The sequence below is a fragment of the Typopeltis vanoorti genome, chromosome 22 (assembly GCF_054136105.1).
Source record: "Typopeltis vanoorti isolate ZY-2024b chromosome 22, IOZ_Tvanoo_1.0, whole genome shotgun sequence".
Lineage (NCBI taxonomy): Eukaryota > Metazoa > Arthropoda > Arachnida > Uropygi > Thelyphonidae > Typopeltis > Typopeltis vanoorti.
The window spans coordinates 60876265-60898462 of NC_143570.1; the positions used below are offsets into that span (position 1 = coordinate 60876265).

At 35.6% G+C, this 22198-nt stretch overlaps 1 protein-coding gene across 1 annotated transcript in view; it reads right to left on the bottom strand.

The window, feature by feature from the left end:
* LOC150094452 (neuroglian-like) overlaps positions 1 to 22198 on the bottom strand; it is a 479168-nt gene that overhangs the window by 374329 nt on the left and 82641 nt on the right. Inside the window, exons 2-3 of the mRNA XM_090412472.1 lie at positions 17581 to 17810; positions 9640 to 9827 (exon numbers count right to left, since the gene is read on the bottom strand). Coding sequence (XP_090268598.1) covers positions 9640 to 9827; positions 17581 to 17786 — 394 coding nt within the window. The 5' untranslated portion in view covers positions 17787 to 17810. The remainder of the gene's footprint in view (positions 1 to 9639; positions 9828 to 17580; positions 17811 to 22198) is intronic.

Below are 22198 nucleotides of genomic sequence, written 5' to 3' on the forward strand. Positions count from 1 at the left end.
TACATAGGTGAGTCATTAGCCCTCAGTAAAAAGCAATATGTAAAAGATGACTGACCTATGCAAAGTCAAATAATACAAACAACTTCCTCTCTTTTCCTTCATGCTCACACAGTGATCAGATTACATCATGAAAATTATGGAAACGACTTCCCTGTTAGAGTAAAACTTTAAGTTTAATATAAACCAAAATAAACACTCAACATTTCAACCTTCACATTAAGGTCATCATTGAGAGCACACACACACACACACACACACACACACACACACACACACACACACACACACACACACACACACACACAAAAAACCAAGTTGCACTGCTATCTACATGGCATGCTAAAGTTACTGACCCACCGTTACAATATTGGCCTGACTCTGGTGGAAAAAAAAATTCTTACTTCAGTCTTAATCTCGTGCAATTTATTTGTCAGTGCTTCTTCCCACGATTACTGCCATTGGATTATTAACTTTCGATCTTCTAAATTGTCTATAGTCTGGATACAGGACTAACAAGCAGTATTTGGAAAAGATATGAGCTGATCTAGCATCTGCAGTTGCATTAACTTTAATTCTGATATGGCCAGGAACCCAGTACAGTTAAATTTCAAAATTAAGAATTTAATTTATACAACAGCTGTAGAACCAGTGCTTTGCAAGGTTCTACAAATAAGATAGCCTACAAGGAACTCAATGAATCTGTATAAATTATACACTTTTGAGTGTCTTTTTCTTTTATACGAACACTGCAAGCTGAACTGAATGTAACTCTGCTGTATAATTGCTGCAATCAAGTAGATGTGATTGAATATACCGATGGCTCTATCCTGGTGGATAGAGCCATCAGTATTGAATATACCGATGGCTCTATCTATACTGATGGCTCAGGAAATACAGCAAAACCGACAGAGGTCTCAAATCCTGAGCCATCAGTATAGATGGGAAGGAAATAAGAATATTCTGTGCACATTAAATAACTGAATATACACAGATGATGGAGTCTCAGATTTCCTTAGCTGGCACAGTGAGAGGTTGCATGATGGAGCAGAAGCCTGCCATATAGGAGTGCTGTTACATTCAGTGCAAGTAATGTTGTCAGGATTCATGCGAATAGCTTGCATAATCTCTTTAACACGCATACCAAAAAGACATGTGGCAATCTGGTGTGTGTGCGTGCCTCCGAACACAGAGAAAAGATATTAGTCCACATAGGCTGCTTTGGAAGAGACGATTTTTAGAATATTGTTGAAAGATAACTGTTTCCATCTAAGTGATAGAGCTGGTTCATTTGTTTCAATGCAATGTGTCAAAAGAAGCAGCAGCTTTTTCACTAATTCTTGATGATGGATAGGATCCCCCTATCACAGACCACTCTGCCTTACAGTACCATACACTTGGAATCCATAATCTAGCCTTAAACATAAGTGCATGATAAAGGTAAAGCAAAGATCAATCTGCACCCATTCAGTAGACAATAGAGTGCAAAGGAGATTCAAGGCTCTCTTACACTTTTTCTAATTTGACGAATGAGAGAAACATGAGCTTTCTGTCAAAGAGAAGGCCCAAGAACTTGGCTTCTGTTGCTACTGGAATAACACTTTGTCTAATTCTTAACTCCTCCAGATCTGGATGAAGAGTATGTTTTTGGTAGAAGTGTACACAGACTATTTTCTGCTGAAAATCTGAACCCATTACTATGAGCCCATGAAGAGACATGATCAAGTGATTGTTTAAGTTGTCTTTCAATTATCCTCATGTTACAAGAGTAACAATAGACAGTGAAATTATCAACATATATATATAAATTAAAGATACCAAGAAATTATATAACTTGGTTTAATCTTTTATCCAAGTGTAAGCAAACAATGTTTGTGCCTGAAATATAATCAGGACTGGGACAACTCATATATGGAAGCTAATGACTTCACATCACTTGCCTTAGTATCCCATAATGCAAAGCACATATCCTTACAGGTATGTATAATACTATGCATTATGGGAAGAGTCACTACCCAGACCGGTTTCAACCTTCATTGAGGTCTCGTCAGTAGGAGCCAGACCCAGAGGTGATACTAAGGTTGAAGTAATGCCGAAGTCATATTTTCATATACGAGTAGCTGAAAGGTGTCACACCTTATTATTAAAATACTCTGGATTAAAGATAGTTGTTGGAAGTTTTTCCACTTGGTTAAACTATAAAGCATATGTGCTTTGCTTTATGGGATACTAAGGTAAGTGATGTGAAGTCATTAGCTTCCATCACTAAGAGTTGTCCCAGTCCTGATTATATTTCAGGCACAAACTTTATTTGCTTACACTTGGATAAAGGATTAAACCAAGTATATGATTTCTTGGTATCTTTAATTTATAGTTTAACCAAGTGGAAAAACTTCCAACAACTATATCTAATCCAGAGTATTTTAATAGTAAGGTGTGACACCTTTTGGCTACTCATATATGAAAATATGACTTGAGTATTAATTCAACCTTGGTATCACCTATGGGTCTGGCTCCCACTGATGAGACCTCAATAAAGGTCAAAACCAGTCTGGATAGTGACCCTTCCCTTAATGCATAGCATTATACATACCCATAAGGATATGTGCTTTGCATTATGGGATACTAATGCAAATAATGTGAAGTCATTAGCTGCCATATACGAGTTGCCCCAGTCCTTATTGTCTGTCCTGATTATATTTCAGGTGCAAACTTTGTTTGCTTACACTTGGATAAAGGATTAAACCAAGTAAATAATTTCTTGGTATCTTTAATTTATAATTTAACCAAGTGGAAAAACTTCCATCAACATATATATATATATATATATATTGTTGCCTACAGTGAAAGGAAGCTGTTCAATGATCAAATTAACTTTGACAGCAAAGAATGCCATGCTTAAGACAGAGCCTTGGGGAACACCTTCTTCTCGATAATATAACTGAGATAGTGTAATTTCCATTTGGACTCAAAAGACTTGGCTAGACAGAAAGTTTTTAATAAATAGAGGAAGGTGACCTAAGTTATAGACGTATTTTAATATGCCATATCTCCAGGCTGTCATAATATTTTTCCATGTCAAAGAACATCGAAACCAGATGTTCTTGTTTTAGGAATGCGTCTCCAATACATGTTTCTAAATGAACCAAATGGTGAATGTTGAACGATGTCTACAAAAACCACATTGTGCGCATTGGAGAGAACATCATTGCTTTCTAAATACCAGCAATGTCTAGTATTAACCATTTTACCCATATCTTACATAAACTGTTGATCAGAGCAATAGATCAGTAATTGTTTGCTTATGTTGGATCCTTTCCTGGTTTTGGGATGGCATTGACAACTGACTTCTCTGCCAATGCAGTAGTGCATTGGCAGAGAAGTGTAGCCATTGTTTCTCTTGTTGCTCTTTCAATATTAAAAATTCAAGTGGATACGAAGCTGCTGCTGAGATTCTAGCAAAATTTTCTCCCAAAATGTCTACAGTAACTTGAGTATTAGCAATATTTCCATTATGTTCCAAGGTAGACAAAATGGGGTATTTTATACAGTAAATCCTTGCAGAACGTAATTTTGCACATACGCGTTATCTTAATTGTTTTCATTTAATTTGTCCAACGCTAGAATTTCATTCATACGCAGTACGCTGCAGAATTCGTCGACCGGCAACCCTGCTTGGTGCTGCCCGCTAGCTGAGTGACCCAGGCCGAGTTGCGATCATTTCACGCACATTAGCAGAGCTGTAATCATGTATTTATCAGTGTTTATCCTCTTCTCCTTTTGCATTTGTATTTCTTTTAATTTCAAAAATTCAATATGACATTAAGAGAAAGAATGAAGATGATAAAGCAGCAAAAAGATGCAAAGTTTTGACATTATCTCAGAAAATTGAAATTTTAGATAAGTTGAAAAATGGTACATTTGTTTCATTGCTTGCAAGAGAACTAGCTATAACTGAATCAAGCATAAGAACAATACAGGAGAATGAAGAAAAGATTCGGTCTAGTGTCAAAGCTTCAGGCGATACTTCGGCAAAGGTTGCTCAAGTTTCAAAAAAATTCTGCAATTGGAAAAGATGGAAAAAATATTAATAGCTTGGATTGACAATCAAGTAAATGAAAAAGGCTCAGTTGTGGATGGTGTTGCTATTCGAAACAAACCTTTAGATTTGTTTTCTTTTGTTTTAAATAAAGATGGCCAATCGTCACAGAAAATTGACTTTCAAGCAAGCAAAGGTTGGCTTGAAAACTTTAAGCATCTTTTTAATTTGCACAATGTAAAGCTTCAGGGAGAAGCTGGCTCTGCAGATAAAGAAGGAGCAGAGAAATTCAAACCCAATTTTTGAAATTCATTGAAGAGAGGAGTTACGTTCCGCAACGTTTTCAATGCGGATGAGATGGGCCTATTTCATAAGCGAATGGGACAACAAACCTACATCACAAAGACACAAAAGTTGCCCCAGGTTTTAAAGCTTTTGAGGATAGACTCACTTTACTTTTTTGTGGAAATGCATCAGGTGACTTCAAGTGCAAGCCTCTGCTCATTTATTGATCTAAAATGCCTCGTGCATTGCAGGGAAAAAATTTTGAGCAATTGCCCGTTGTGTGGAAGTGGAATAGAAAAGCTTGGGTAACAAAAGCCCTCTTTAATAACTGGTTTGAAAATTCATTCATTAAAGAAGTCAAACATTACTTAGAACAGCAAAACCTGTGCTTTAAAGTTCTCCTAATTCTAGATAATGCTCCAGGTACACGATGCTGAAGCCCTCACAACATTGCATCCAAATGTAGAGGTTTTATTCCTCCCACCTAACACCACTTTCTTAATCCGATCAAGGGATCATAAAAACATTCAAAGCCTATTATGTCAGGCATGTTTACACCTCTGCAAATAAAGCACTAGATGAAGGAAAGCACGACATGCTAATGGCATTTTGGAAGCAATTCAACATAAGCCACTGCATAGAAATGATTAAACTCGCATGGGAATGAGTGAATTCATCAACACTGAATGCTTGCTGGCATCAGCTCTGGCCAGAAGTTGTCAACAATTTTAAAGGATTTCCATCGATTGAAAATGAAGACAAAGAAATTGTACAAATTGCAAAAGCAATTGGCAGCGAAGGATTTTCAGATATGGAAGAAGGAGAAGTCAAAGAATTAATCGAGAATGATGATCGAGAAATGACGAACGAGGAATTGGATGATCTTGCAACACCAGCCGACAGTGAAAGCAGCGATAGTGAAGAAGAAGATAAAGTGCCTTTAACTTACAAGAAGTTAAACGAACTGTTAAAAAAGGCACAGGAACTGTCTGATTTTACAATAGAGATTGACCCAAATGAAGAAATAAGAGGACACTTTATGAAAGGCATTGAAAAACTCTGCGCTCCTTACTGCAAAAATTTTAAAGTTGCATCAGTCATTGTCCCAAGCAAAAATCACTAGCTTTTTAAAAAAAATAATTGTATCATGTACCTACTTATTAAGCAGTAATAAAAATCCTTTCAATTAACATTTGCTTCATTTTTCCCCTTTTAATTACAACAATATTTAGGTTAGTTTAAATTATACATACATACTTTCTTAATTTGAACACATTTTTTTCCATAGAAAGTTAACTTTGCGGAAAGCGATTCTGCCGTGCATGCAATGGATTAATGACGTAATCCCCGCGTTTGGCAAGGATTTACTGTATCTATACTTCATTTTCCAGAACTGATCTCATACAACTTTTGCACTGTTGTTTGATTAATCAATTATGTAAATTGGATCCAAGATTGTTTCTGACTCTAACATCATGTGCTTTTCTCTGAGCACATCATGTGTTTAAAGACTTCATGTGGTAGGATTCCTACAAAGCATACCCCATGTGCCATCTTAATTTTTACTGGCTGTTTGGCACTCTAGATTACACTAAGACTTGGCAGAGGATTCAGAGATAAGTAATTAATTTGGTGACAGGTCTGTGGAATGTTCCCTATGAGAATAGGTTGAACGTGCGTGGGTTACAAAGTTTAGTTGGTAGGCAGAAAAGAGAGGACATGATAGAAACTTATAAGATATTAAAAGGGATTTATAAAATTGATGCAAAGGAAATTTTTCAATATATAACAAGGTCGACAAAATGTCTACCTTGTCATATATTGAAAAATTTCCACATATGATTCCCAGTCTGAGAACTAGGGATCGTCTATGGAAGTTGTGTAAGAGTGTGTAAGGGGGTGCAGACTAGATTTTTGGTGTGGAGAGTGTTGAATGAGGGGAATGGATTGCCAAAATTAGTTGGAGTTTCCTGACAGCGAATGAGTTTAAGAAGAGGTATGATAGGTTGTATAGTAGTTAGTTTGGGTCTCCCACGGTGAGTCTCTGGATTCCATAGAGAGACCATGTACTCGTAATAATAATATTTAATTTTTTTTCCAGAACAATGAATGAAGTTATCTGTTGGCTGTATGAATGGGACAATCTGAACAAGTGGAGGTAAGGTCTGCTCTTTACTTTCTCAGTGTGCTACTTTTATTCTTTTATCATTAAAACCAATTTTGGACAGATAAGTTTCATCTGCCTGAAGACAATCCCTTGTTATGTCAAAACAGATTATGCCAAATGACAGAGTACTAACAGTCTAAATTAATAGTACTTGAGGACATTTTTTCAGGCATAGTACCTGACTGAAGTAGAAGTAACTTGCATATAGCAAAAAGAATTTTCCAAGGACTATGCAAAGATAGAACCACTTAACACTATAACTGTTTCTGCACTGTATAACTACCTTGAATTTTTCTTTCTGCAGAAACAACCAACAGTACCTTGAAATCATTCATATTGCTCTTTAACTGAATTCACACATGCAAATGAAACCTATCAGAAGAAATTTGTTAGATGAGAGTAAGAACTCATCATTTAGATGATTAACAAGTAATACATTCATTACCATGATGACATTTTATCAGTGGAAAGTAGGAAAATAAATATTATGATCAAAGATTGATGATATATATGCATATATTTCACACATGAGAAGTTTCAGATCCTATAGTATATTAGTACTATTGTATACCATGTGTATGCAATAATTAAGAAATGAAGGGAGGGAATGATAGCAAATCTGCCATATATTTTGAATCCACACAGTTGGCCTCCAGATGTTGACTGTTGATGACATTCTCCGTTATTTAAGAGACGACTGAGCTTAGGACAGGTGGTTGATAGCTTGATGACATTTATCTTCCTTGCTCTTTTTGTAATGGACTGAATATAGTCTTGCTTCTGTCCTGAAATGAGATGCCAGGTGGGTATAATAGAGTATAGAGGCAATTCATTAAGGACATTAGTTTCCAGAGCAATATAATTTATCAATCTGTTAAAAGTAACAAATGAGCCAATAATATTCTTCTGCTTTTTGTAATACATAACAAAAAGAATTCTTAATAGAATTTCTATTATTTTAAAATTGCATTAATTAGGGTGGAAATGCAAAGTCATGCATGCAAAATGCAGTTTAATTTTGCATTAATTGCCCAAATACGAACACTTATTATCATTAAGAAGGAAATGAATAACAAGTTTCTTTCTGTTGAGGACTAAACAATGGTCACCTCATAGTGACAGTTTTTTTTATTATAAATTTTTTTACATATTATATTTTTCACTGTGTTCTAGAACCACACATGGAACTTTTTTTTTTCAAGCCCCTAGAAGACTAATCTTAAGTTTCAAGTGCAAATGAGAGATTATTCAATTAAAATAATTTCATTCAGTTTGTGCATTTCTTTGAGTCTCCCTTTCCATTCGTTATAACTATGCAATGTGATTTTAATAGGATGATATAAAAGTTTTCACTTAAAAAAGGCCAAGATAACCATCTGAATTCTGGCACATGTTTCATGGGACAACCTGTATATGTGTATATATTACCTTCCCTTTAACATGTTAAGCTCAATGACTGTCAACTGAGTACCTTGGCTTCATATACCATACTATGATTTGATATATCTATGAAATGTGTGTTCTCTGATTAGTTATCCTGTTTTGTGGGATTAAAAATCCAAATTTCTGGGAGAGAAAAAAAAAACCTCTGACACTTCCATACCAGCTGACTCACCTTCAGTTAAGAAGACCATATCCCTTTTATAACAAATAGACTAAGAAAAATAAAATTAAATGAGAATTTAATCCAAGGGTATTGATTTATATACCTATCTGAAATTTTTTGAAGGTAAAGATGGTAAAAAACTCAGTACAAGACTTAATCAGAGCTGAGACAGTATACAATTAAAAGTAGTTATATTGCATTCTTAGAATATCAGCCCAACAACCAAGACTACTACACAATTTAGCCCATTAGATGGCATCTTTAAGGAATCTAGGACAGACTTCAGCCACATGTGTTTAGTATTAGTGCCTGCGTGCACATATTATTTTTATGTTCCCTGAAGATGGTAATGTAACATTACCAAAATATAGGAAGTATTAATTAAAGTTTTTTAATTAATATTACAGTGCATGTTGTGTTTCCCTAAAAATCTGACAGTTAAAAATAGTTAGCACAAGATACCAATAACTGAGTGCAGAAATAGCTTAGCTTTTCTTCCAAATTTAAACAAATTTAAGAGTATCATGATTCTTCAGAAAATTTTCCTACATATGCTTATTTTGGTACACAAAATGGAAAACATTCCGTTATTTTTGTAGTTTTTCCTCATTAGCTAAATCACTGGAGTAAGATTCCATTTATGTGCACCATTTAGTTTTTTTCGTAAATACATTTTTACAAAATAAAAATTTACTTACAAAAAAAAAAAAAAAAAAAAAAAACACAACTTATTTCATATATACAAAAAAAAAAAAAACAGCATGGTTACTATTTCTTGACAATTTTATCATTCATGAATTATTATATGGACTGATTACAGATAATGAATTAACAGCAAAACCATCTACTTATACAGGCAGATATCTCATAACTAACCCAGATTAGAAGCTAAAACCTAAACTAAAGGTAACTTGCAAATACTATGACCATTAGTTAGTAAATAATATTATAGCCACACAGACTATCATTTTGGACATAAAATGAAATTCTTCAATATATGACCCATAGAGAGAGATAGAAAACAAGGGATCACCCACCAGATTTTTCGCATTTTGCTTGGCAACAGTAAATCAGTGGAATGGACTGCCAGAAGTAACTGTGAGAACCCTGACAGTGAATGAGCTTAAAGAAAGGTATGGAGCATTGTCATGATAAGTCTTCTGATTCCATGGAGATGGTCATGTAATAATAATAATGTTTAACTTATATGCATGTGTGTGTACACACACACATACACACTTATATAACTTATAGTACTTGGTAAGTGGAATGCTTTGCCTGAGAGTAAGTGTGGAAACAGTTCGAGTTCAAGGTAAAATGTGATACAACAAGAAATTCAATGATGAGTTGACTGTATAAAGGTCTAATGGTTATAATAAAAAAAAAACGTAAATAACAATGAAGATTAATTATCTGACTGAACATTTCATGTATATGTATCCTGTGAATACATTCAAATAATATCCAAAGTATGCATTTATTTCTATTAGCTAACATACAAAATGCTTCTAAAAAAAAATAAATCAATAAATAAAAATTACTCACCAGATTTTCTTAAAAATACAGCATTTGATACAGATACACCATGAGAATTTTCAGCAAAACATTGGTATAATCCTTCATCTACACTATCTGGTTTGGTGAATACTAGTGTTCCTCTTCGAGGCTGTTGGCTGATGCGGTTATCATAAACCACATATTCGAAATCTTCTCCATTCTTGACCCACCGATATCTGATAATAAAATTCACATAAGTGAGGCATTATAGGGCTGAATTTAAACAACATATATTAGGATTAACTGCCCTGCTGGAACAAAAAAACAGGTTTAAGAAAGCTAAGTTGCTCCCCCCACCCCTCTGAGGAAGTTTTTGCAGGAGGAGAAGAATAATAATGTTCTTGGGAAAGAAAGTAATTAGCATATTGCCCAGATATGATAACAGCAAGTAAAGTAGTACAGCAAAGATAATAAATGACAAGGTTCAGCTGTATGAGGGCAAACAGTAGGGTATGCAATTAGTCAATTAGTGTAGTTGAAACACACCTGAATGGGTTTAGTGCTGGGCATTTACAAAATACTGCTGTTTGATGAGCTTGCACAGAATTGAAATAAAACAAGTGTGACTAAGAGTTTGCAACACTGAGTCAGCATGTAATAATAATAATAACATTATTATTATACAGGTATCTTTTGTGGAGTCAGAAGACTCATCACAGGAGATATCCATTATTCTCACAATATCTATCATAACTCTCCTTAAATTCATTCACTGACGAAGTATTCGCAACCAACTCTGGCAACCTATTACACCCACTTACTAAGTACTGAGACCTGTAGTATACCACTTGTCGCCTGCATTCTTCTACACTCAACTTTTCCGCAAAACACTCTTTGATGATATCTGTCCATAAGCCACTTTCTAATCCAAATCACCAGATTCATATCCATCCCCATTTGCTTCAATTTGTGCAACAGAATTCTTCTATGTGGAAGCCAGTAAAATGCCTTTAAAAAGTTTAGCAACATTACTGAGTAACCATTTCCCTTATCCAACTATACCGTAACTTTATTATAAAAAGTAAGCAAATTACTGAAGTAAACAAGACCTGCCCTTCAGAAAACCATGCTGACCCTTACAAAGTATCATATTCCTATCCACTCAGTCTTGAATTGCGTCTTTCACCAATGACATGGTTCAGCTGTCTTGGAGCCTCCTTTATATGGTATGATTATTTTGCCCTCTTTCTACTCCACTGGCACCTTCCCAGTACTGAAGCTTAAATTAAACAGCTTGGTCAGAGGAACTGATTGTACATTCCCATAACACACAAGCAAATATGCCATCTAATCCCATGGTGGTGTTTGTATTCAGCTTCTGCAATATTTTAAACATCTCCATTTCTTCAATCTCTATTCTCCCAATGTCACATTTGGCATTTCAACATCAGCAACTAGGTGGTACACTCATGCAAAATGCTCACTCAGTAATTCATCTCTTTGGTTTGCTTCTGTTACCTCCCCCCATCAGCACTTTTTAAAGTCATCCTTCTATAGTCATGCTTCCTTTTACTTTGAACATAGCAAAAAAACCTCTTAGGATTTCTTTTAGCATCATCAGCTAGCTCTCTCTCATCATTAGCTTTCACCTTCCTTACCATACACTGTTGCCCTTCTTGCCTGTGCCTTGTACTGCTCATGGCATGCTGATCACCTTTTTCTTTATAATCCCCCTCCCCTTTCTTTGTGCATAACTTCTGCTTAATGAAGCTACTTCTGCTAGTCATTCATCTAACTCTCCCCTCTCCAAATTCTTATGCCATAGCATTACTGAAAGCTGGCTCTTCAGCTTGTCAAAATCACCTGTTTTGCAATTTTACATATATCCCTTTATTAACAGAAAATTCTGCATGTCTGGCAATTCCTCAGGTCAAGACTACATGATCACTTTCATCCAAGTAGAGGCAGTGTACAAATATTGGTTATTGTTAGGTTCTCTGATGCTGTGATCAGATCCAGCACTCTTGAACCTTGTGTCCCCTGCATTGCATGCCACCTCAAGTAATTTTCTCTCAGCAGCGGTATAAATGATATTTCCCTCCCTTCCCATGACCATTCCTCCTCCCAATCTATGTCCCCATAGCTTAAATCCCCATAATAATTTACTTGACTGTATTCTTATAATTTACTAATTCATGCCTTCTATATTCTCCCTTATATCTCCTGGATTACAACAGAAACCCATTACATATTTTGTGCTGTTGGCCTCTATCTTAAACCAGATAACCTCAAATGAGCTGCCCTCTGCATCCCCCCCCCCCCGATATATTTCAACTTTTTTTTTGGCTTCAATTTGTCTGCTATGATTAGCAAAATCCTTTCCCATATTCTGTTCTTTTTGTCCTCTCTATAGATACTATATCTTTTACATTCTATGCATATGACTATATTATCCTCGTTCATCTCCTCATCCTTATTTTGAATACTTCTGGGATTAGTATTAGTAGATTAGGATTAGTAGATAAACTGCAATACCAATTGATCCCACAACCTCCTTTACAACTTGTGTTGCTTAGCCCACTAAAGTTAAGAACCTGGGGTGCTACATTTAGCATCATGTGTTCACTTCCCCACTTACTAACCTACAGGTTTCCTGGACATCCTTGCTCAAATTGTACCCCCCAAACATTCTAGTTTCCCTGACAGCTTTTCCAAACTCTCATTGAACAAGATTTTCTAAGACTGCTGACCTCAAATCTATTCAAAATACAAGCCATCCACCTTGCATAAATCCTTCCTTAAATCAAACTCGCACCACACATCCACAAACGCAGCACTACTCTTCTTGCACAATCTGCACCCCGACTCATTTGCAATCATCACTCTCCATCTCAGCTCTCCTCCATCATAATATAGTAACTCACTCTTGTTTTTTGTATGCACCAGCAACTCTGATATTTTTTTGCATACCACACATCACCTGATAAGTTGACTGTACCATTCGAAATAACCAACTCTTTTACTTTCACTCTCTTCATCTTTACAGAATCATTAACATCCTTAATCTTGGCACTAGAAAAACACAATTTTGTCACACTCTCCTCAAGTACTCCTCTTATCAATGAATTACACAAAATCTGATCCTTATTTTCATGTTTTCACTCATTCATTACTCTGCTTTCTCTCTCCTTGCATATCCCCCTTATTTTGTTTCTGTATCATACCATCTGACAAGCTTTACTTCAATCACTCAATCTCATATTTTGTTCTGTGGAGGTAAGTGTGCTATCTTTTCAATTGCCATCTGATCATTCTTTTCATTTTCCACCTCTTCATTTATATTTATACTGCTTGTAACACCTGTCTCAACAATCACATTATCACACATTTTGTCTTTCAACTCATCACTATCATTCTTCTTCTTATTATTCTCTTCACACGTCTGTAATTCATTCAGGAAACACTTACAGCAAACACGTTCTCCTTTGATAAATCTCTTCTCTACAAAGTGCACACAATTTGCATATGTGCAGGGGAACAAAATTCTACATGTTAAAATCTTCTGCCATTGTTTTGCACATTAGTGCCATTATTCATGATAATAGTATACAATAAAACAAAAATAAAACCTTTTAAAACTACAAAATGAAGCATGCTACCCTTACAGTCAAATTAAACAAATATTCATAAATATAACAATACAAAAAGAATGAAAATATAACTAGAATAAGTGAACCCTGGTTGATTGAGGATAATATACTGAAGGGAAAGAATGGAGGGCTATAGAATCAATCAGAAAGACAGAAAGGAGAAATGGAGAGGAGAGAGCATGCTGCTAATGAAAGCAGGAATTGTGCCCATTAAGGATAAAGGATGAAAAATAGTGCATCTGATTGTTTGAGTATATGTCAGGTTCAAATTAATAAAACAGTATATCTAATAGGATGCTGTTACAGGCCTGGGAATGTCAGTGCACTAATCATAAAATGTTAAAATAGGTTGGTCAAAAAAAAGAAAGGTAATCCTAATGAAGATACAAAATATGGACTGAAAGGAGATAGTGTGTGGAAACAGTGAGAGTTAATTTGTTGAATTTCTGAGAGATAGCTATATCAAGCAGCATTTGATGGAAGTAACACAAAGTATATAGGTGTTGGATTTCATATCCTCATGGGATGTGGTTGTGAAAGGTATCAATGCTGCTGCTAGGTTTTTTTTTTAGGCCCATATGTGAGACACTGGTTGGTCAACCAATAGCACATTAGTACCATGTACTGGAAGAGAACTGGGATACAAGGAACTTTTCACATTGGATTTAAAAGCCAATGTACTGTATTCTTTGGGAAACAGATGGGAGAGAAGGCTGTTCCACAATACAGCAGCAATAGGAATGAACTTTTCACATTGGATTTAAAAGCCAATGTACTGTATTCTTTGGGAAACAGATGGGAGAGAAGGCTGTTCCACAATACAGCAGCAATAGGAATGAAGGAGGAGGGAAAGAAACTAGTTCTATAATTATGGAGTTTAACTGTGAAAGGATGTAGAATGATAGCTGCATGTGTTTCAATGGATTGGTAGAGAGAAGGAGGATTATTGAGGACAGTTCTGATGAGTGCTTACCATGAAAATATTTATAGAAGATGCATGCAGTAGATAATAGGCATCTAAGTGACAGTGGCTGAAGTGAATGGGTAAGAAATGAGTCATTAATCAATTAATCAATTAATTAATCATTAATGAGTCATTAAGACTACTCTCTTCTGTACTGTGTCGAGTATTTTTAGGGAGCTTTTAGGGGCACTCCTCAGATGTGCAAGCAATACTTGATGGATGGGCAAATTTGTGATTTGTATATGGGTAATAGCTGTTTGGAAGTAAAGTAATGCCTTGAACAAAGGAGGAATCCTAATTTTTTTTTTGATGCCGAGGAAGAAATTGTGGTAATGTGTTTAAGCCAAGAGAGTCTTGATATCAAGGTAATCCCAAGGAGAGAAAGAGATCTCATCCTGCCTAGAGATTTGTGTGTTGTCAAAAGGTAAGGCTGGGATAATACAGTTCTTTTTTGTGGGAAATAGGCAGAACTGTGTTTTGCAGGTATTGAAATTGACAAGATTAATGACAATTGGTGAGAATGATCACGAAGTACTGATTTATAAGGCAGATAATTATGAGAAGCTCCACAGTCAACTAGCATCGATACTGTAAGTTGATAAAATGTAGTAAAGAAGCCAATAAAGTATGGATATCACAATTAGGATGCAATTGACATAAGCAATGTATAAGTGTATGCCAAAAATTATGTGAATAAACTGGTCACCTGGGTGTTTTGAAGGATAAATCTTTTCTTGCTTTGGCAATTTACTTGCATTATATGATATAGTGCCAAATGCTGGATGAGAGAGAGAGAGAGTAATACTCTTGGATTTTGCAAAAGGTATCTGGTAGGCTGCGACATGACAACTTGGTGTACTAGCTGGAGAAAATGGGAATGAATGGGCTCTCTGAATGATACCAGCAAGTTGAATATAGTGGAACAGTGTCCCAAAAACAAAAAGGTAACCTGTGTGCTATACGAATCTGTTCTTGAGTCCCTACTATTTATCTTATTTTTTAGTGATATTTCATGTGACAGGAAATCTTCAATTGTTTAATGATGATGCAAATTTGAGAGAGTTATTGCCAATGTTAACTCCCTTCAGAAAGATTAAAATCAACTTTTAGCTTAGATGAATGAGTGGGACTGCAGTTTTAGTGTTAATAAGTGCAAAGTGCTGAACTTTAGAATGCAAACATATTAAGGCTGTGTACTGGTGGAAACGTGTTTCAAGAAGTGAATAAGATTTGAGATGTGGGAGTGAGAGTCAACAGTGGCCTGAAGTTAAGAGGACACACTGCAAGTGTTGACAGGAATTTAGTCATCTAGTTTTTACTGTAACGCGAAAATTTTATGTGATTGAGTAGATAGATGAAGTAGATAGACTGAGGATGTGTGGATTGTAGAAGTTGGTTGATAGGAGAAAAAGAGGGGATATGACAGAAATATTTAAGTTACTTAAAGGTTATAGGATTGATTCAGGGAAAATGTTTCAGCATTTGGCTAGATGGGCCACAACAAGAGGTCATCCCTGAAAGTTGAATAAAGGTATGATTAGTAAGGGTGTAAAGACTAGAATTTTTGCATGGAGAGTTGTGAATGAGTGGAACAGATTGTTAAAGTCAGTTGAAAGTGCTTTGTCTGTTAATGGGTTCAAGGAGGAGCAGTACAATAGATTGTGTGGATAGTTTGGGTCTCCCACAATGAATCAGACTGTGGAGGTGTCTGTACAATAATAACATATACAGTCAAACTTAGTTGTCGCAAGCACCGGGAACAGACAAAATTTCCTCGTTATAACTATTACTCACTACATCAGTAATGAGTTAAACCTGCCTTCTATTTCTCAATAACTTCAATAACTCAATAAAAAATGGTTCAAAAAACAAAAAGTATTAGAGAGAAAAAAAATAATATAACATAACTACACGCAAAGAACTGATGTATCAGTTTTTAAGTCTATACAGCCAACTGTTGTTACATACAAAATTGTCACGCCCAAATTGATTTGCAAATTTTTCCACTTCATTTCCACAAGATCAAATCATCTATTGGGAACCCAGTACTTCTTTTGTATAGTAAACCAGTGAAGCTATGATTAATAAACATTTGTAAGCTCGCACTTTCTGAATTTTTTGTTTAGGTTATGTTGTTTTCCAGCGCTGATATGTAAGCATCTTTATTCTTCCACAATGTCGATACTGTTAAAGAGGAAAAAGAACTTTTATGCACTGTAAAGTTTTCAGCACTATATTCTATCTCATGAATAATTTTGACTTTTTCACAAACCAAGAGACACTTTCTTTTAGTAGATATGCTTCCGAAGGAAGAGTTATTTTTAACTGATTTTACAGTTGTGGCAGTGTTTTGGTAAAATGAGGAAAGTCAGTGGCTACACACATGAGAGTTAGGTAGAGAGAGAATAGTCAACAAGGACAGGATTAGGTTATAAAATCAGCTTATAATACAATGCAGGTGATCATTAAGGCTAAGTCACTCCTTTCATTTTTGTTTATTCCGTTTATTCCAAGAACTACCTGAGCAATTAAGAATGTTTGGTAATTACCAAATTTGTACAGTATATCCAGAATTTCTTTGAAAAAAAATTTCTTTCAAGTTTTGAATCTTGGAACTTTTATCTCTTCACTTGCAATAAAAGTCCATGAAAGTGATGATAATATATATGATAATAATGTCAAAAGAAATTCTTTGGCCACATCATAATCAGCACTTGTAGACTTGACAGAAGAAAGTGTTTTTTTACATATTTATTTTTTTCTGGAATCTAGAAAACCACCCAGTATTAGCCTTAAATTTGGCAGAATTGTCTGCCATTTCTCCAATGTGCAGTTTAATCTCTTGAAAAAGACTCCTAACTCTTTCACAAGCCAATTAATACTCGAGTGTACACTTTTTATTTTGATTGAAAATGTTTGTAAAATGAATTGAGAGTTGTAATTTATTTCTTCATGCAACATTTGTAAATATGTGTTCATTTCTTGACGTTCATAAGGAGAAGTTAACTTTCACTCTGATAATGCTTAACACACACACACACACACACACACACACACACACACACACACACACACACACACACACACACACACACACACACAGGAGGAAATATGGAGAAATTTGATGATCAGAGCAGAGAATGTGCAAGATGAAAAGATTAATAACTTTTGTGATAGAATATAGTACAACAGTAATAATGGTAGGAAAAGTATCTCCGAAATATGGTAAACAAGAAGAAATTTGTTGCACAGAGGTCATCAGTGAAACTCAATAACAAAGGGTGTAGAGAGTATACTGATATGAAATGCAAAAATAAAAAGGTGGGCCCCATAATGATGGGGCTGATGACAGAAACAATGGATGATTTTACTTACTTAGGTTCTGGATTTCCCTGAGCTTCACATTCTAACATAAAAGGTTTATCTGTTTCATCTGGTGTCTGGGATACATGGAATAGTTGTTCATATGGAGGTTGCTTTACCATGGTGGGAGGATACTTGACATTAGGTATTTCTATTAGTTGGACATGACTAGCTAACAGCACCAATCCAAATGCCTGTATCATTAGAAGTAACTGCATTGCAGAAGATTACACTAGTTATTCCTAAAAGAAAGAAAAAAGAAAAGTTTTTTTTTCATATGGATGCATTTTTATTAATAATTTAGCAATATATTTTATGTGCAACATGTTCAACAGATGTAGACCCTCTCCAAAAATGGTGACTATTTTAAATTGAATATATGTAAAGAAGAAAAGGATAAAAATAGAAAAAACAACACATATTAAAACTAAATGTATTCTTGATTAGGCTCCTTGTATATAAAGTAGCCTAATCACAATCCAATCAAACTGCCTCAGTATCTCATAATGTAAAACACACTCTTCAGACACTCATATTGCAATACCTGATTGACTTTAACCTTTACTAAGGTCTCATCAGTGGAAGCTTGAGATATCAAACTATGAAAAATCAGATATTTAGGACATATCTTAAGAAATTCTTAATATTAAATTCTTAGTTTGATGCTGCAGAGAAAGACAGAGCAAACTGGATGAACAATATAAAAGGCAGACAAGGAACACACGTAGAAAACTTTTTAACCTGGCCTAAAACAGAGAATATTATTATTATTATTATTATTATCCGAGACCTTCAGGAGTCAAGGACTCATTTAGGGAGGTTATACATTATCGCCGAAGGATAATATGTAAAAACCATCATTTGTTGGCTGACATGTTGAATGTGGAGTTTGGAGAATCAACTGGAACATGAATCTGCATAAAAACCAGAACCAAGAAGAATGGGTTTCCATGTTAGGAACACAATATGCAACCTCCCGTATTACACAAACGAACATGCAGTGTCGTTTTTCAGTGGTGCAAAGCATCTAAAGTGGGACATGAAAGGGTTGAAAGCTGTGTTATGGAGTGACGCTATACCTTCTATTGAGCAGATGGACAGGTGTGGGTGTGGCAAATGCTGGGTGAACATCTCTCACCAGAGTGCATAACCCAACTACAAAATTCAGAGGTGGCAGTGCAGTCCTGTTTTTTATGGTTTGGCCTCTGACCTCTGCTTGTGGTGCCATGAACACAGAACTCCAAGAGGTATCTGAACATTCCAGACAATGCAATGCTTCCTGCTTTGTGGCATTTCTACAGAACTGACCACTGTCTCTTTCAAGAGACAATGCACCGTGTCATAAGGCTGCTGTAGCAACATGGTTTGGAGACATAAACATCACCACAATTGACTGGCCTGTACAGAACCCTGATCTAAACCCTATTGAACATCTGTGGGATGAAGTGGAGCATCGGATGAGGTCAAGGGATGTCATCCCCACAACAGTCCAGGACTTCATTACATGCCTACAGGAAGAATGGTAAAAAAATTCCCATTGATCGCTATTGTAGACGTATGGAAAGTATTGCCCGTAGGACTGCTGTGCAGTCATCACAGTGAAAGGAGGTCCTGCATCTCATTAAGAACCATGACCGTTTGTTTCTCACACTATGGTATCCATTAACTTCTTTCCAAGTAGTGTATGTGCAAATTGCTAAAATGTCCTCCATTTAGTACACCTATGATGTTTCTTGACAGCATAGCTTGTCTGTCCATCCATTTCTGTATGCAAGTTACTGATAGGTTGGTATGCAGACGCACTGGTTTTTGCACCAGTGCATCTGATAGTTTACAACAGAGCTATCATACATTCTGTCCATTCCCGTAGTATCTTTACTAAGCTAAGACTCAAGTTATACAAAGCCCAGCTAATTTAGCTGAACATGCTTTTAGTATATGTGCTAAAGACATGTTCCATGTGGCAATAGGGAACACATCCATGTGTCCCTATTGCAGAATTCTTATCCAGGTTATGCAGTAGCTCTTCAGCCTCATTCTCATCCACCACTAATGTAATAGTAGCACTGTGCACCAAAATGTTACATACACCTGGTTGATATATCACGTGTATGTAACGTGATCAGTCATTAACTGAACAATCGCACTAGCTTCTGACAATCTGTATTCAATAATCTTCCACATTCATTCTTTCTTTTAATTGCAGCATAATGATAAAATTCTTTTGGATTGCCATTAGCCTGCATAGCCAGTTTCTTTTCATACTCTGATTTAGCTTTCTGCACAATACTCATTACTTTTCTAGCCTTGTTTTATATATTTCATAACTCTTCTTGTTATGATATTCCTTCCACATGATCTTCTCAGGATCTCTTGCTTAATTAGGTTGCACATTAATTTTATTCCTGTCCTATTTATTCTTTGAACTACAGGGATACATTTAGATACCGCCTCATTCAAGTACTTTTTCAAAGATTCCCATGCATTGATGATATCTTTCCCATTCAGTAACCAATACCATGGAATGAACAATGATAGTTCTTCCAAGTAGGTCATAATTTCCAGGTTTGTAGTTCAGCATGTAAGCTGTTCTAATTAGAACATCAATATAATTAACTACTGCCCAGGAAAATCACAAGTTCACTGTCACCAACTGGCAGTAAAATAGCAATATACTAACAGAGACTCCTGACATTATGAACAAATCTACACTCTTTGACTCCGAGTTCCTTCTTTTATATGTTACTTGAGAAAGTTGTCTCACCAGAACTCAACAAATTCTGCTTCATTCTTATCATCTTTTCTTCTACCAATCAATGTTTGGATAACTAAAGTCACCCATAATGATCACTCATTTAGTACTTATCAGGGTAATTTGGTGATGCATTTCATCATCTCCTGCAAATGAACTACAAAGTCTATAGCAATACTCCACCATGTATTTCATCCTGTTACCCTCCATACCAGATAGCTTCAACCTCACTGCTACATAGGACATAATTATCATTAATGCTTTCATGCATTTCTACACTAAATAGACTCAAGTTGTCTGGCATCATTAGTAGTACTCCCTTCCTCCCCTATCTCTTTTGTCATTCCTAAATATACTATACCCTTTTCACTCAATCCCAGTTACAACATCTGATTCTAATAGCCAGGTTTCACTAAATGCCAACAGTCTTTGGCCACAACATATTCAGTAAAGCAATGAACTCAAACCCTTTGTTCCTGATACTCCTGGCATTTGGTATAGACAACAAATTACCACTTGGCATTTTCTTATACTTAGATATGTGATCTATTTAGCCTTGTTGTAAAACTTTCTCTTTTCCCCCCTAGACACACTCAAAAGGTCCAAACTCCCAAAGCATACATTTCCACCCCTTCACCAGATAACTATGCTCAATGTCATTCATATATCTTTATCATATTTGCATACCAAACCTGAACTTTCACACACACATTCTAGCCATTCCTGCCAGGATGACCTAGTTTCCCTGACTCTCTGAATTAGGTCTCACCCCAATAAGTAATTTTTCAGGCTCCTGATAAATGCAGGTCATCCTCCCTCTTATATAAAAGTCCTTTCTGCCATCAAATGTTTTCCAGACATCTAACTCATATCCATTTGTTCTACACAGACTGTGCATTGAATCACTTGCTATCATAGCCCTCCTTCTTAACTCAGCACTGTTGTATCTCAGTAGCAAACCTAAATTTTTACTCTCACTTTTCTTTCTCACTTCTTCCAAACAGATCTCCCACATACTCTTTCTCACTATATTTGTTGCTACTTAAATCATTAGGTCCAACAAGAACTATCATCTCTTTTACTTTTCTATTGTAATTTTCATAGCTTAAATTTTCATCCCTAGGAAGGTGAAAGTAGTGACTCCATCGGCAAGTGAAAATTTCTTTTATTATAACTGACTTACCTTGTTGTTGTTGTTATTATATTATTATCATGACCAAGTTCAGTGCTTTCCTGTCTCTTCTTGTCCTGATAATTTTTCTTATCCTGTCTAAATTTCATTAAATGCTTTTCCATTTTTTCAAACTATATGGAAGATTTTCTAATAATTGCTTTTAATTGGGATATTTTCAATGTCAGATTATCTCAGTTATATTATCATCATCACTGCTGCAACATTTCTGATCACTGGGACAAACATACTCCACAGTAGTATAGTACGACTACAGATTCAAGACCCTTCAACACTTCTGCGCATGTCACAAAAAGGATAATCCATTCCGATAATAGGGTAATCAATCCGTCTTCTGGGATGAATTGTTTATTATTACACGTCGGAAAATTAACTTCTCTTTCATGATCATTGTAGATTTTAAAGTGGTAACGATTTTGCTTGTATACCAGTTGGAAAATTTTATCTAAAGCACGTCATTTCGCATGTTGGCGACCGATTCGTACGTCCTTCATTTCTTACTCCCCTTCAGCATGAATCGACTATTCTTGCGAAGCTCTACAAAGCGTGGGCATACTATACCTACTTTAACTTTTGTTTTAGACACTGCCTAGTGTGGCAAGTGTTTAGACATTCTTAAGACTATTAGAAACTAACAATATTTCTATAATTATTATTACTATTATTATTATTCAGGCCTCCATGAA